This window comes from Heterobasidion irregulare (genome assembly GCF_000320585.1).
Source record: "Heterobasidion irregulare TC 32-1 unplaced genomic scaffold scaffold_06, whole genome shotgun sequence".
NCBI classification, from domain to species: Eukaryota; Fungi; Basidiomycota; class Agaricomycetes; order Russulales; family Bondarzewiaceae; genus Heterobasidion; species Heterobasidion irregulare.
In genome coordinates this window covers 2,477,544-2,488,947 of record NW_009258202.1, presented here as the reverse complement: position 1 = coordinate 2,488,947, position 11,404 = coordinate 2,477,544, and the positions used below count along the sequence as shown (strand labels likewise).

General features: G+C 55.9%; 5 protein-coding genes across 5 annotated transcripts; 3 read left to right on the top strand and 2 right to left on the bottom strand.

The window, feature by feature from the left end:
* Positions 1-98: 98 nt before the first annotated feature.
* HETIRDRAFT_459589 (uncharacterized protein) lies at positions 99-1,080 on the bottom strand (the record flags this gene model as incomplete). The annotated part of the gene is made up of 4 exons (XM_009549557.1): positions 99-638; positions 700-871; positions 936-1,004; positions 1,060-1,080. 4 exons carry the CDS (start codon positions 1,078-1,080, stop codon positions 154-156), a joined length of 747 nt encoding a protein of 248 aa, XP_009547852.1. The 3' UTR covers positions 99-153.
* A 765-nt stretch (positions 1,081-1,845) lies between these two features.
* Positions 1,846-4,815, top strand: HETIRDRAFT_477000 (uncharacterized protein). Its single transcript, XM_009549556.1, has 4 exons — positions 1,846-2,101; positions 2,211-2,654; positions 2,704-2,804; positions 2,864-4,815. The coding sequence occupies exons 1-4, from the start codon at positions 1,956-1,958 to the stop codon at positions 4,240-4,242; spliced, it is 2,070 nt and encodes a 689-aa protein (XP_009547851.1). The 5' UTR covers positions 1,846-1,955; the 3' UTR covers positions 4,243-4,815.
* Positions 4,816-5,936: 1,121 nt separating this feature from the next.
* HETIRDRAFT_459587 (uncharacterized protein) lies at positions 5,937-9,631 on the top strand (the record flags this gene model as incomplete). Its single annotated transcript, XM_009549555.1, has 14 exons — positions 5,937-6,119; positions 6,182-6,242; positions 6,307-6,402; positions 6,536-6,605; positions 6,668-6,736; positions 6,800-6,936; positions 6,986-7,151; positions 7,205-7,347; positions 7,405-7,471; positions 7,531-7,558; positions 7,635-8,234; positions 8,379-8,522; positions 8,587-9,401; positions 9,467-9,631. 13 exons carry the CDS (start codon positions 5,937-5,939, stop codon positions 8,623-8,625), a joined length of 1,803 nt encoding a protein of 600 aa, XP_009547850.1. The 3' UTR covers positions 8,626-9,401; positions 9,467-9,631.
* Positions 7,999-10,825, top strand: HETIRDRAFT_434942 (uncharacterized protein). Its single transcript, XM_009549553.1, has 8 exons — positions 7,999-8,522; positions 8,587-9,401; positions 9,467-9,626; positions 9,682-9,763; positions 9,824-10,015; positions 10,122-10,203; positions 10,254-10,310; positions 10,434-10,825. Exons 3-8 carry the CDS (start codon positions 9,578-9,580, stop codon positions 10,737-10,739), a joined length of 768 nt encoding a protein of 255 aa, XP_009547848.1. The 5' UTR covers positions 7,999-8,522; positions 8,587-9,401; positions 9,467-9,577; the 3' UTR covers positions 10,740-10,825.
* Positions 8,000-9,631, bottom strand: HETIRDRAFT_141980 (uncharacterized protein). The gene is made up of 3 exons (XM_009549554.1): positions 9,467-9,631; positions 8,587-9,401; positions 8,000-8,522 (listed from the first exon to the last, which is right to left on the bottom strand). The coding sequence occupies exon 2, from the start codon at positions 9,155-9,157 to the stop codon at positions 8,864-8,866; it is 294 nt and encodes a 97-aa protein (XP_009547849.1). The 5' UTR covers positions 9,158-9,401; positions 9,467-9,631; the 3' UTR covers positions 8,000-8,522; positions 8,587-8,863.
* Positions 10,826-11,404: the final 579 nt, after the last annotated feature.

Genomic DNA, 11,404 nt, shown 5'->3' with positions numbered 1-11,404 from the left:
TCATCGGCAATAGTCACGAACCATCCTTTGAACAATGTATGATTGCTCCAAATTGTCTCTAGCGGCTGTTGGCATGACCAGTTTTCTGCACGCCACCGGAGCTTTGGCCTTGTGGCTGTCTATTGATCAACATATCTAGTCTGGCTGACTACCCTACTCCCTCTTCGTCGCCTGTTCGACGCGCTTTTCCGCGTCGACGGCCACCTCCAACACCTGGCCCGTGATCCTCTTTTCAATGGCCTCCCCTCTTCCTAGAGCCTCCGAGATTTTCAAGCCCGTAGCCTGCTGTACCTTGTCCACGATGCCCCCCAAGCTCGCCTCGAATTTCTCCCGTCCACCCTGCGTCGCTTCTTTGGCCCTCTCCCATGTCATGCTGGCGTGCGCCTTGGCAATCTCGTGCTTCTCGGAGACGACAGGGAAGTACCGGTCCTCCAGCTCGCCCAAATATCCGGAGAGGTTGCTCGATGTCTTCGGGAGGAAGTAGTCAAGGGATGCGAAGAAAAGAGCAGGGGGCAGCAATGCGCGCCAGAGGAGAAGACGGTTTCGTGCCAGGATGGATCCGGTGAGCGAGGCAACGCCAACGTAAAGGAGTCCCGGAGTCAGCGGCTCGTCTGGGGCGATGATAGATTTAACACGTCCTATGTGTGGGGGACGAAATCATTTTAGAGCACGAGTGAGACACATAAGAAGCGAACGCACGCTCAACGGCATGCTCGACGCCAATCCATTTGGAAACAATCCCCTGCACATGTGCATGTGTGTCATGGATTGTACCCGTCGCTGCCCGGCGCACAACACCGATTTGACGCTCTAATTCTGATGGGGTATCTACAACAATGATGTCCTTGTCTGGGACGGGGTAGATAGAGAGCTATAGGAAAGTGAGGGCAGGACGGTTAACGGTCGGGAACGACTGAGAAGATCGACCTGCTAACCTTATTGCCTTGCGGAAGGTCATGCAGGGCCACGGCTGTTGCGCTTGCAGCAAAGAGTGCTCGCCGTGGCTAGATTTGTTTGATGATGAGTATAGGCGAAATGGGGAAGGGCCGCAAGACTGACCACAACTCGAGTCCACGACATGTTTTGGTGACTTGCAAGAGTTATCGGCGGCCTGGAGCGCGACAAGACGCACGTGGGAAACCACAAATCACAAGTCCACTTATTTTTCCCGAACTGGCTTACAATACGGTTATCGATGCAGTGAGCCCGCCTCCAATTGGACTCGACATCTTTCTTTTCCAACTTGCTACAGGCTGTGCGCCTGTAGCAACTATTTGTATCGCATATCCTATCTATAGCCCAACATTAACTCTTGTACCACGATCTCATACCTTAGGCCACCTCCAGGTGTTTCAAGTATACCTGTAACCTCATGAATGTCTTCGCCCTGGATCAAACGCAAAGCCCGCCTTTCGACTCTCTTACAGAATGACGAGGATGAGGATGCTGAAGGGTTGGCACTCGATCGTATTCTTCACGGGCAGTCTGTGATCGGGAAGACCTGTGCGTTCGTCTCGCGCCTAACAGTGCTTGACGATTGACATCCGTTCGGGACAGCCAAGACCACTGAGATAGATTCTATACGCTTCACCGACAGAGATCTATCCCTCGTCGGAACATTGGAGTACGGCCAGTACGGTGTCGTGCGTCATTGCAATGCATGCTGCCATAAGGGAACTTATTTCGCCCCTACCCACTGATATAGATTGACGTTGTGACATGCAGGCTCGATGGGCAAGTGTATGTCCGCAAATCAATCGAGAAACGATTCGCCTTCAAAACGCGCGACGTATGTTTTCCAGAAATCGTGTCAGTCGATCTCTCATTTGATCTCCCACTAGCAATGCAACCCACAAGTTGAACGCGACATCTTGCTGCGCGCTCTCCGCGGCAAGACTGTCTGGGTTCCCCACCTCCTCTGCGCCTTCCAAACACCCACTCATCTTAACATTGTCATGGACTACGCCGAGGGTGGCACGCTATGGGACGTGCTAGAGTCCAGCCCGCACGACGGACGCGTGCTTGAAGCCGATTTGCGCTGGTGGTTTCCGCAGATCGTCAGCGCGCTTACCTGGTGCCATTCGCAAGGATTCGCGCATAGGTTAGCCCCCTTCTCAGCATCTCCGTCAAATTAATCAGCAGTTCCTGTGGCATGAGCATTGTTCTATCCCAGCTCCTCTTCTTTACTTACATATGTCTATGATCTTCAGGGACGTGAAACCGCACAATTTTGTTCTCTCTGAGAGCTATCATGTTCAACTCATTGACTTCGGTTCGGCTGCCCCACTTTTACCCCCGCGTGCAGACGGAGCACATCTCATTCCTCGTCGACACTGCCTCGTACCTTGCGGCACATGCGACTATATATCTCCTGAGATACTCCAAGCTCACGAGGAAGCCCTCGTCGCATTTGAGATGACCGAGGACGACGATGGTTCGCAGAAGAGTCGTGCTTTGGATGAGGAAGGTGGGTACGGTGTAGAAACCGATTGGTGGAGCATGGGTGCCATGCTGTACGAGATGGCGTACGGTGTCACGCCATTCTTTGCCGACGATATAAGGCGTACATATTCCAAGATCATGGACCATAGGAAGAGCTTGAAGTTTCCGAAAGAGCCGTCCATCTCGTCGACACTGCAAGACTTGATTCGTCGGTGAGTATTGTTACGGGCTTCCTGACCTTTTATTCAAGAAATGATGTAGGTTTCTCACTGACCATGAAACACGGTTGGGCCGGACAGGCGCCGCAGAGATCATGAATCATCCTTTTTTCGATAAAATAGAGTGGGAAGACCTACATATTCGTACGTCTTCTTTTTGTAGCGACCTTAGGATCTCAATCAACGCGCTCGTCACTTTCCAGAAAATTGTCCAGACGACTTACATCTGCCACAGTTTATATACGCCAATGCTCAAACTGCAGATGCCGCCCCTATGGCAAACGAGTCGCATACTTTCATGTCGACCTCCTCGCACTCGCAAGGATTCGCCTTTTCCGCCTTCTTTCAGCCCTCCGAGCAGAGCTCCGCGGGTGTTTCTGGCCTCCACCCGACACCTCGTCCCAACAGGTCTATTCTACGTGAGCAAGCATCCACCTACTTTATCGGGTTTTCCTGGGGCCCCACCGTCGACGCGTTTCGCATCCCTCCGGCACCTTCCCGTCCGGTCTCGCCCTCAATCCCCGCCAGTGACCCTCATGTCACTCCGCGTCCACACAAAGATGCAACTCACCATCGGGTGCTGTTCGCGTCGACGCCGTTTCGCGTGGTCTCTACTCCCGCACGCTACCCGTTCACAACGCCCCTTCAGCCCTCCCTCAAAACACCGCACAACGGGATGTCCACTCTCCCGCGCGCGAGCACGCTGCGCCGCACCGCGCCTCGGCGCACGGTGTCAGACAGAGAGGCGATGCGGCAGCTCGTGGACTGCATAGGAATGAGTGCACGGAAGAAGGTGCTGGCGGCTGGACGGACGCCACGCGCCATGCCCACGCCCACATCCGCGACAGGGACCGGCAAGGCGAAAGCTCTGCGGTTCCTGCCTGCGCTGATCGACATCGCACCCGAGCTTGGAGTCTTGCCGGGGAGGATCGCGTACGCTGGTAATAACAGCGAAACAGGCAACAGCAGGCTCAGTGGGGCGAGCGGGAGCGGGATGACGTGGAACGAAGAGGAGACTAGTGAGGAGGAGAGCGACGCTCCCCCGAGCCCGAGCCCGAGCCCGCGGCCTGGGTCTGCGATGTCGATGATGTCGTCGAGGAGGAGCGCGACGCCGACGGTGACGGCCTCGTGGAGCTTGAGCAGGATGGGGCTGCTGAGCGCTGGTTTGCCGAGTGCCAGCTCCGGGACGTTCGGTGTGGATTGGGGCGGTGGAAAGCGCAGACGGTCTAGCTCACCGAATCCAGTGAGCGATCCAGACCATGGCAGACTTGGTGAGGAAATCAACGATGCTAGGGAAAGAGAGCTCAAGGTGCAGGGTGACTCGCAGCCTATCCTGAAAGGGGACATCATTCTCTCTGAAGCTACCACAAAGCCAGAGGTCCAGAGTCGAGCACGGGCGGTGTCAGATGCGCTCCCTGCAATAAGCAAGCCAAGGCCAAGGCCGATGGAGAAGGGCAGAGATGTTGGAGACGGGCTTGGAGCGTTGGAAAGACGATACGAGTCCCTCATGGCGGAGATTGCGGGGTTGGAGGGCCGGTTGGCGGCTGTTCGACGACGGCGAGCAACGTCGGACGCGCGCTGATGGCTCGGGCATCCGCGCTGGTCCAGACGAGCCAAGTTGGCTCTTGTTGGCTGCGTCGTCCATGCGGCGTTCCTCGACCGAATTCAATCGATTCTGGGAGCCAATTGATACGCGGCGTGGCGACAAGGGGTGCAACGATCACGAAAGTGCCTGATACGCAGGGGGATCCGCCTCAAACGGAGAAAGAGCGGCGATGTATGAAAAAGGGGATGGAAAAGGATATCCTGCGGTGTCCCACAATGGCGAACCTGAGTCGCGCACCGCGTCGAGGCGACAAGCGACCCCACTTGGTCTTCCCTGTTCCACGTCGCATTGGTCTCGTCGCATGGCTCGAGGGTGTATCAGGAGTGCACGGCAGCGGGAAGGAGGAAGGGCTCGACAATGCGTAGGATCATGTTCACGATTCCTTCGTATTCTTTTTTCAGGCTTTCAATTTGCTATCTAATTTATCTATCTTAATCGCACTCAAGACAGGGTGACCTGTGTTCGGCTCAGCTCTTTGTATTGAATTTGCTCTCAGCGAGATACAACGACGCCTTCGGTGCCTCTATACATCTGAAGTCCTCGATCCCCAACTGGCATCATGCGCGTCCACTTCACTTCACCGACAGACAATACACGGTCCTCTATCAAATGAACGGCGGCCCATGACCAAATCAACTTTGACTTACCGCTTTCTTGTAGATTAGCTGAGTATGGGCATACTGAGGAGGGTGACGAATAAGCGTCGTCCCATGAATGTTGCGTCACACGGCCAACTGAACGGCAGAGCGAGAACGATTTCTTGGCACCGTTGCGTGGGCGTTCACGAAGGGCAAGCTGATGCCTTTATGGGATCGGCGAGTCTTGTTCCTAAATGTTAGAGATATTTGCCCCTGCGTAGACCCATGGTTTGTGAGTGCCGGTGCTGTTAGGAATTATGTGTTCCTTGCTTGCTCAAGCAGCTCCCGGCCGGTGTTGAGTTTTGAAAGGTTGATGGAGCGAAAAGGGGGATCGGAGGATGAGCGGCCGATCTGAGGATGGCGAAGAGGGCCGTATCAAGCCATACAGAACGACGAATTGAAAGGTACGAACAGGCTGCTTGCCAGTTTAGTACGCGTGTATACAATATGATGAAGCGGTGTGACTGCACCGCCACAGTGCGTCGTCCAGATTGGGGCCGTGGTGAGAAGAGATAGCCAAATTGAGGATAATGGAGGATAATGGAAGAAGGGCGATCAGATCGTGATCGCCAGTGGATCGGTCATCATCACATCATCCTGGGACAGCCTGGCACCCTCAACAAAAACAGAGCACACGTAAGTTATCTGAGACAGCGGGGAGATCATGGCCCGTATCTGAGACGGATGCGAGAATGTACGAGGAGGGCGGGAAGCTGTGGGAAGGCGAAGCGGTGCAAATTCGCGCAAGTCTGAGGAACGCGGCGAGGATTCGCCTGCGATCGGTGTGGTTGATGACTGGTTGATGGTCGAAGCCAAAGCATGCACCCGGGTCAGCAACTAATTCAAGTTCATGTGCAGAACTCCAAGGCGCGCTGATGGCACTGGCTGGGCCGGCATCAACGCAGAGAGCAGATATTGCTCGCCGATCTGCAGACATCTCACCTTGGAGCTACGTCGCCACCGCGCTTTCGGGTGGGGCGACGTGGTTTTGAAGTGCATAGGAATCAGAACGAAGAGGTGTGGGCACGGCACATGGACGTTCGCGGAGCTGCAACAGAACCGACTGCGAATCTCGATCAAGGGTGTTGCGCGGAGGGCTGCACCACTGCTGCACACTTGCTACGCCCGACAGACGACAGCAGACGATTTGCGCGCACGTATATCGTGCGCACAGGACAGAGCATCGATACGGAGACAGAGGTGGGGTCGGGGAGGGTGGAGAGGTACGGGAGGAGAGACGCTAGCGTTCTGAACTAGCGCACGTGGCTCGCGAGCAGTTATCACCGGAGAAGGGCTTGGGACTAGCCCATAAAACCGCTCTCTCTCCTCTCGCGCCATGTCCTCCTTCTCCCCCTGTGCTCCCTGCATCCTTCGCGCACTGTCTTGCTCTCCGGCGCCGCAGCACACAAGGTCGTGTGGCCTACGCGCTCCTCAGGCCGCATGAACAAGGCCGCTGAAGCCCACGCATTCGGCGCTCAGCTGGTCGACCGAAGTGCCAGTGCGTTTTTCTCGCTTTGTGTGCGCTGTCTCAATCGTCGGCGGTCTGTGTCTTTGTGCGTGGCTGTCGCATCGTTGGGACGGGCCGGTGCGGAATTCTGATCGCTCACGCCCAATTTCATCACCACGCGCAGTCGCCTCGCTCGCGTTCCTCGTTTGGGACATTATTATCACCCTCGGCGACGAGGTAGATACCATATGGCCGTGCGTCGCTCATCGCTCCTGCTTCTTCGCGATCACCCTTGACGTTCGTCTCCCCCAAAAAGCAAACGCAACACGAACTGGACAAAATGGCTCTTTCTTTTCGTCAGGTATTTCGCTGTCGCCACCCAGATGTACGTCTCCCTTCCCACTGTCTTCGGTCTCTCCTTATCCCCATGCCTTCGCTGCGTGTGCAGCGCTGAGTTATTTGTGGGCACGGAGATCGCCGCAGCCCTGCCCTACACGATGCGCTCCTGCGTCGCGTGGTACATCTTCCAAGAAGTCGCAACCCAGCTGCTCATCACATCTGTCGAGGTCATACTCATGGTTCGAGGTACGTCCACCCGCGCTTGCGCCTCTTCCACGCCCCTGATTGGCCGCAGTGCACGCGATGTACGAACGCAACCGCACCATCACGCTCGTCCTTCTCGTGCTCTTCGTCGCCGAGATCGTGGCGATGCTCGCCACGCTCGTCCTCGTGATTCCCGACGTTCAGTTCGACGACATCTGCGTTGTCACGCACACCCCGACGACGCTCATTTTTTTCGCGTGCGTGTCCCGTCAACTCAGGCCGACGGGGGCGCTGACGCACGCGCGCGCAGGCTGGCGTTCATTCTGTTCGAGACGCTCCTGTTCGGGCTCACGCTGTTCAAATTCGTTCAGGCGGTGCGCACGGGCTGGGGCCACACGCCTGTTATGGCGCTGCTCGCTCGCGACGGCACATGGGCCTTTGCCCTCATTTTCGGTGCGTCGCGCATCTGCCACAGGACTCGGTAAAGAAAGTTGAATGCACGCGCTTCAGCCGTCTTGTGCATCAACGCTGGGTTCTATCTGGGCAAGAACAGCTCGATTGGCGCCGTGGCTTATACGTACGTGACCTTCCATCGTGTCTCGGCCTGCGCCTGAACCTTGATTGGCCTAAACATAGCTGGATCCTCTCGATCGAATCCTTCGCCGTACGTCCCTTTGCCTCGCGTATTTTTCTCCGTACGCCGCTCGATTCTGTTTCTCACCGTGGTGGACGCGATACAGGGCTATCGACTGATCCTGAACATGCAGAGGCTCGACGGGCCGTCTGAGGCGGACACGAGGCAGAGCACGGAGATCCAGTTCACGACGGGCTTCCGCGCTGCGCGCGGGTCCGTCTCGGGGCTGTCGTCCGGTGATGATTCGTATGCGCGCGAGCTCGGGCTCGGGCTCGGGCTTGGACGCGGGCGCGAGCGTGGGAGGGAAGGAGGGAGGGCGGCGGGGGTGTGGCGGTATCACAGTCGCGCGCAGGGGAGGAGCCTCGGGATTAGCTGGGCGAAGCCGACGTTGTCGGAGGAGGAAGAGGACGAGGGGCTGTGGTACGAGATGACGGTCGCCGGGAGCGGGGAGTCGCCGTCGAAGCTCGGCTCGTCGAGTGGGAACGAGAGCGCAAGTGGCAGCGGCAGCGGGGGCACGAACACGAGTGGGAGTGGGAACAGGGGGACACGGTCGGGGGGATCCGTCGGGCTCGGGACGACACGGACGGTGGAAGAGGCCGAGATGGAGGATACGCTGGTGGGCACGGCGTCTGGCAGCGGGAGCGGCTCGCAGATGATGCCGGGCCGGGGGCGGAGGGGTGGCGTGGACGCGGAGGTGCAGGAAATGGTGCGCGGGCTCGTCTGACGCGTGCGTCTGTGCTGGATCCGCACGCCTGTGGAGCCGGCTGTCGACCGCCCGTCATCTGGACGCCCCCTCTGGCACCGGCGTTGACATCCCCGGCGCTGTCTCGCCATCTGCTGAAACGCGCAGGAACGCTCGACCGCCATCCAGCTAGTGCTCAAACTCGCAGCGACGAGGGACAGGACCGTCTATCGCCCGTTCACAGTGACCCTCTTCCCCTGCGATACGACGGGCGAAGGCGTGCAAATCGACTTGCTCGGCACAGAGAAATCGGTGAGTCACTCGTTTTTGACTGCGGACAGGGACTGGGCGTTGACAGATGCTTCTGTGTTGCCAGCTCCTTGCGCATATATGCAGATCACCCAAACGGGCGTGATAGATCCGTTGGCTGTCGGAGTGTCCGTAGCAACTCACGGTTATGGGGCTCTGATCTATCGCAATGAACACACCGGACCGTGTACGGATGAGGTGAAATGAACGGCGTAGGGCAGGGGGCGAGCAGATATCTATGTACGCATGCGGCAGGAACGCGTTAATAGACATCACGCGTCACGGATTGTCGCCCATGATTCCAGCACCAGTCTCCGCGCACGTATGAATACTCTTGCCTTCCATCAAGACTTCCGCCCGCCCGGTCTGAGGTCAATCTCGGGGAAGTCTTGTGCTGTCTCGAACGCGTGTTGCAACTGCGCACGCTGCTGAGCGCTCACGTCCGCGCTGGAGACGCAGAGAGCGATGCGATCCACCGGGGGAACGATGGGGAAGTACGACGCGAGGTGCGTCTGTTGATCCCTAGGATATATCAGGTGCGCTGCTGCGCACAACAGCGCCGAACAGTCCTTGGAAGCGGGGATGGTTATTTCAGGATGACTTGTGTCGAAAAGTTGCCTGACGTGCGCAGGTAACATGATTGCTACCGTAGCAGGTCGTACTACGTGTCATGCTGAGCATCTTTCTGGTCGCCAATTGGTGATACTTGTCCTGTAACGGGCTCCGTGCGCAAGGCTCAAGTAGTGTCATGCCGTGCACCTGTACAGCAAGAGACCGATTTACTCGCCTTATAGCTAGAAAGGCTTTTCGAACTCCTCGATCCGCAGGGCTTTAGCTTTCGTGTCTCTCCAAGTTGCTTTGGGAACACGATCCTGTCGTCCGGTAGGTTTTAAAATACAGTGCTCTTCATAAGTACGGCTAATCACGAGAAGTTTTCGTTTCGACAGGCAGCCGTTACTCAGCCGTTGTCACCCTCATCGTCTGAAAGCGACAAAACCGTGACTTCACCGCCCTTGGAGTGACAGCATCCATACAGCCTGTCGCGCTTCTTCCCTTGCATGATTGATCACGAGCAAGCTCCTGCGTGTTCCGATCCTTCATGCAGGGGTTCCGTACAGTCGCACATCAACTCGAAACGTTCTGATGAGCAAATTTCGTCCAGAGCCGCCGCTCTTAGACCTTCCATGGCCTCCAGCGAGAATTTTCCTTAGCTCCTTGCCGGACCAAGACACCGTGCATCTGCCGTAGTGCAATACTCTCATCGCCCGTAACTGACCGCAAATTTCTCACCCTGTCGGGGACAGGGCATTCAAGCAACCGACAATGCTGCATCTTGTAGGTTTGACCGATGCCGAATTCTGGAATGCGGACCTGGGAACGGGGGCGGCACTCGTCGCCGTGCTGCAATTGGTTGCGGTCCCAACCACTACTGCTCTCAGGGCACAGACTGCGACGAGGTCCTATATGCATCGACCTACGATAGAGGTTAGTGATCTGTACATCTGAGAACACGCTAATATTGAATACTCATGACAGGTCTTGGTGTGCGTATCTACACTTCAGTGCCAATGCCAGATGTTCTATGATTCTCGCTTCCGACAGTGTTATCCTGAACATTACACCGGAAGCGACCGCCTTGCGCAGAGCGGTACTACGCGATGTGTTGACCCCTTTCAAAATAGCCGTATGCCCAAGCCTTCCTTATGACTGTGTTTATAGCGACCTGTACTTCAGGTCATGGCAGCCAAGTCAATTATATCGTACTTCCGCTCTGCAAAACAGCGGTGCATTGTGAGTGCCATGAATCTATATCGAAATCACGAATCTATCCGCTGTTGCTTCATTTGCTGCATTTAGTCGTAAGCCCATTCTGTATTGCTCTATATTTTACGCTGAATCCTGTTTCAATTTCAGTCATTGGTTGGGATGAATGGCTGGAGCCCCCACTGCGCTCGGATTCAAACTCAAGGTCAATCTGCCTGCCCGGACGACAGTGCGGGTATATACCGTTACCGATCCACTCCAGCTACTCCGACTTGCCCTGCTCGCGGCCGAAAGCTCGAGGTCGAGATTATCTCTGATCCACGGAAACATACTAGTGGCTTGGTGGAGGTTCTGACCATGCTCAACCAAACTGTTTATGTGTTTGGACATGGTAAAAATGTGGTTGTTGGTGGACCTATCTGGTCAACGGACGACGAGGGGGGGCATCATTTATGACACAATTAAAAAGGCCGGTTAGCTGAGCCAGCGTTTCCTTTTGCTGCATCTTGTTGAAGTACAGTCATTTGAAGACGATCGTCACGACACTGGGCAATGCTAGCGCAAGCGGGGCACTGGGGCGGGTACCGGCGCTTGCTCTTACGCAAATGAAGATCTGCGTCGAGCAGTGGGAAGTGCTGCCCCCGTTGGGGGTTGTGCAGCGAAAGAGAGTCGCCGTCGTGCAAGCGGTTTACACGAATGGATGAATTTCTCCAAGTGAGGAGATTCAATCGGGAGTAGGCGGTGCTGCGCCAGCTCACCTTTGCGTGTGCACATCCTCAAGGAGGATGATATTAGCCTGGAGCTTTCTGGTTTCGGAGAGTGTGTGTTCTGCGACGTCTGGTGAAATGGCATTGATACGTGCGACATTCCAATTTGAATCGAATGAATGTTAACTCAAACTCATTGGGTGGTTCAGTCTGCCAATCGAGAGCGCCTTGAGCACTGTGCAAAAAAGTTCAACGCGACCTTGCTACAAAAGGAAATCATTGCGTTGTATCACATCACTCATCTTCCATGTATCTACGAATGTAAAAGCAAAGCAACATCAATGGAACGCAAAGGATGTTCAACAAGGATTTCTGTACCGCAACTAGCCTCAGGCCTCGATTATCAAAACTCAT

Excerpts from the sequence above, each read along its gene's own strand:
- HETIRDRAFT_477000 (XM_009549556.1), top strand. The coding sequence starts at position 1,956 with ATGGACTACGCCGAGGGTGGCACGCTATGGGACGTGCTAGAGTCCAGC. Across the intron at positions 2,655-2,703 it reads CTGCAAGACTTGATTCGTCG|GTTTCTCACTGACCATGAAA; the intron begins GTGAGTATTGTT and ends GAAATGATGTAG. Across the intron at positions 2,805-2,863 it reads GTGGGAAGACCTACATATTC|AAAATTGTCCAGACGACTTA; the intron begins GTACGTCTTCTT and ends GTCACTTTCCAG.
- HETIRDRAFT_141980 (XM_009549554.1), bottom strand. The coding sequence starts at position 9,157 with ATGTTACCTGCGCACGTCAGGCAACTTTTCGACACAAGTCATCCTGAA.
- HETIRDRAFT_434942 (XM_009549553.1), top strand. The coding sequence starts at position 9,578 with ATGATTGATCACGAGCAAGCTCCTGCGTGTTCCGATCCTTCATGCAGG. Across the intron at positions 10,016-10,121 it reads ACGATAGAGGTTAGTGATCT|TGTTATCCTGAACATTACAC; the intron begins GTACATCTGAGA and ends CGCTTCCGACAG. Across the intron at positions 10,204-10,253 it reads TGACCCCTTTCAAAATAGCC|GTCATGGCAGCCAAGTCAAT; the intron begins GTATGCCCAAGC and ends CCTGTACTTCAG.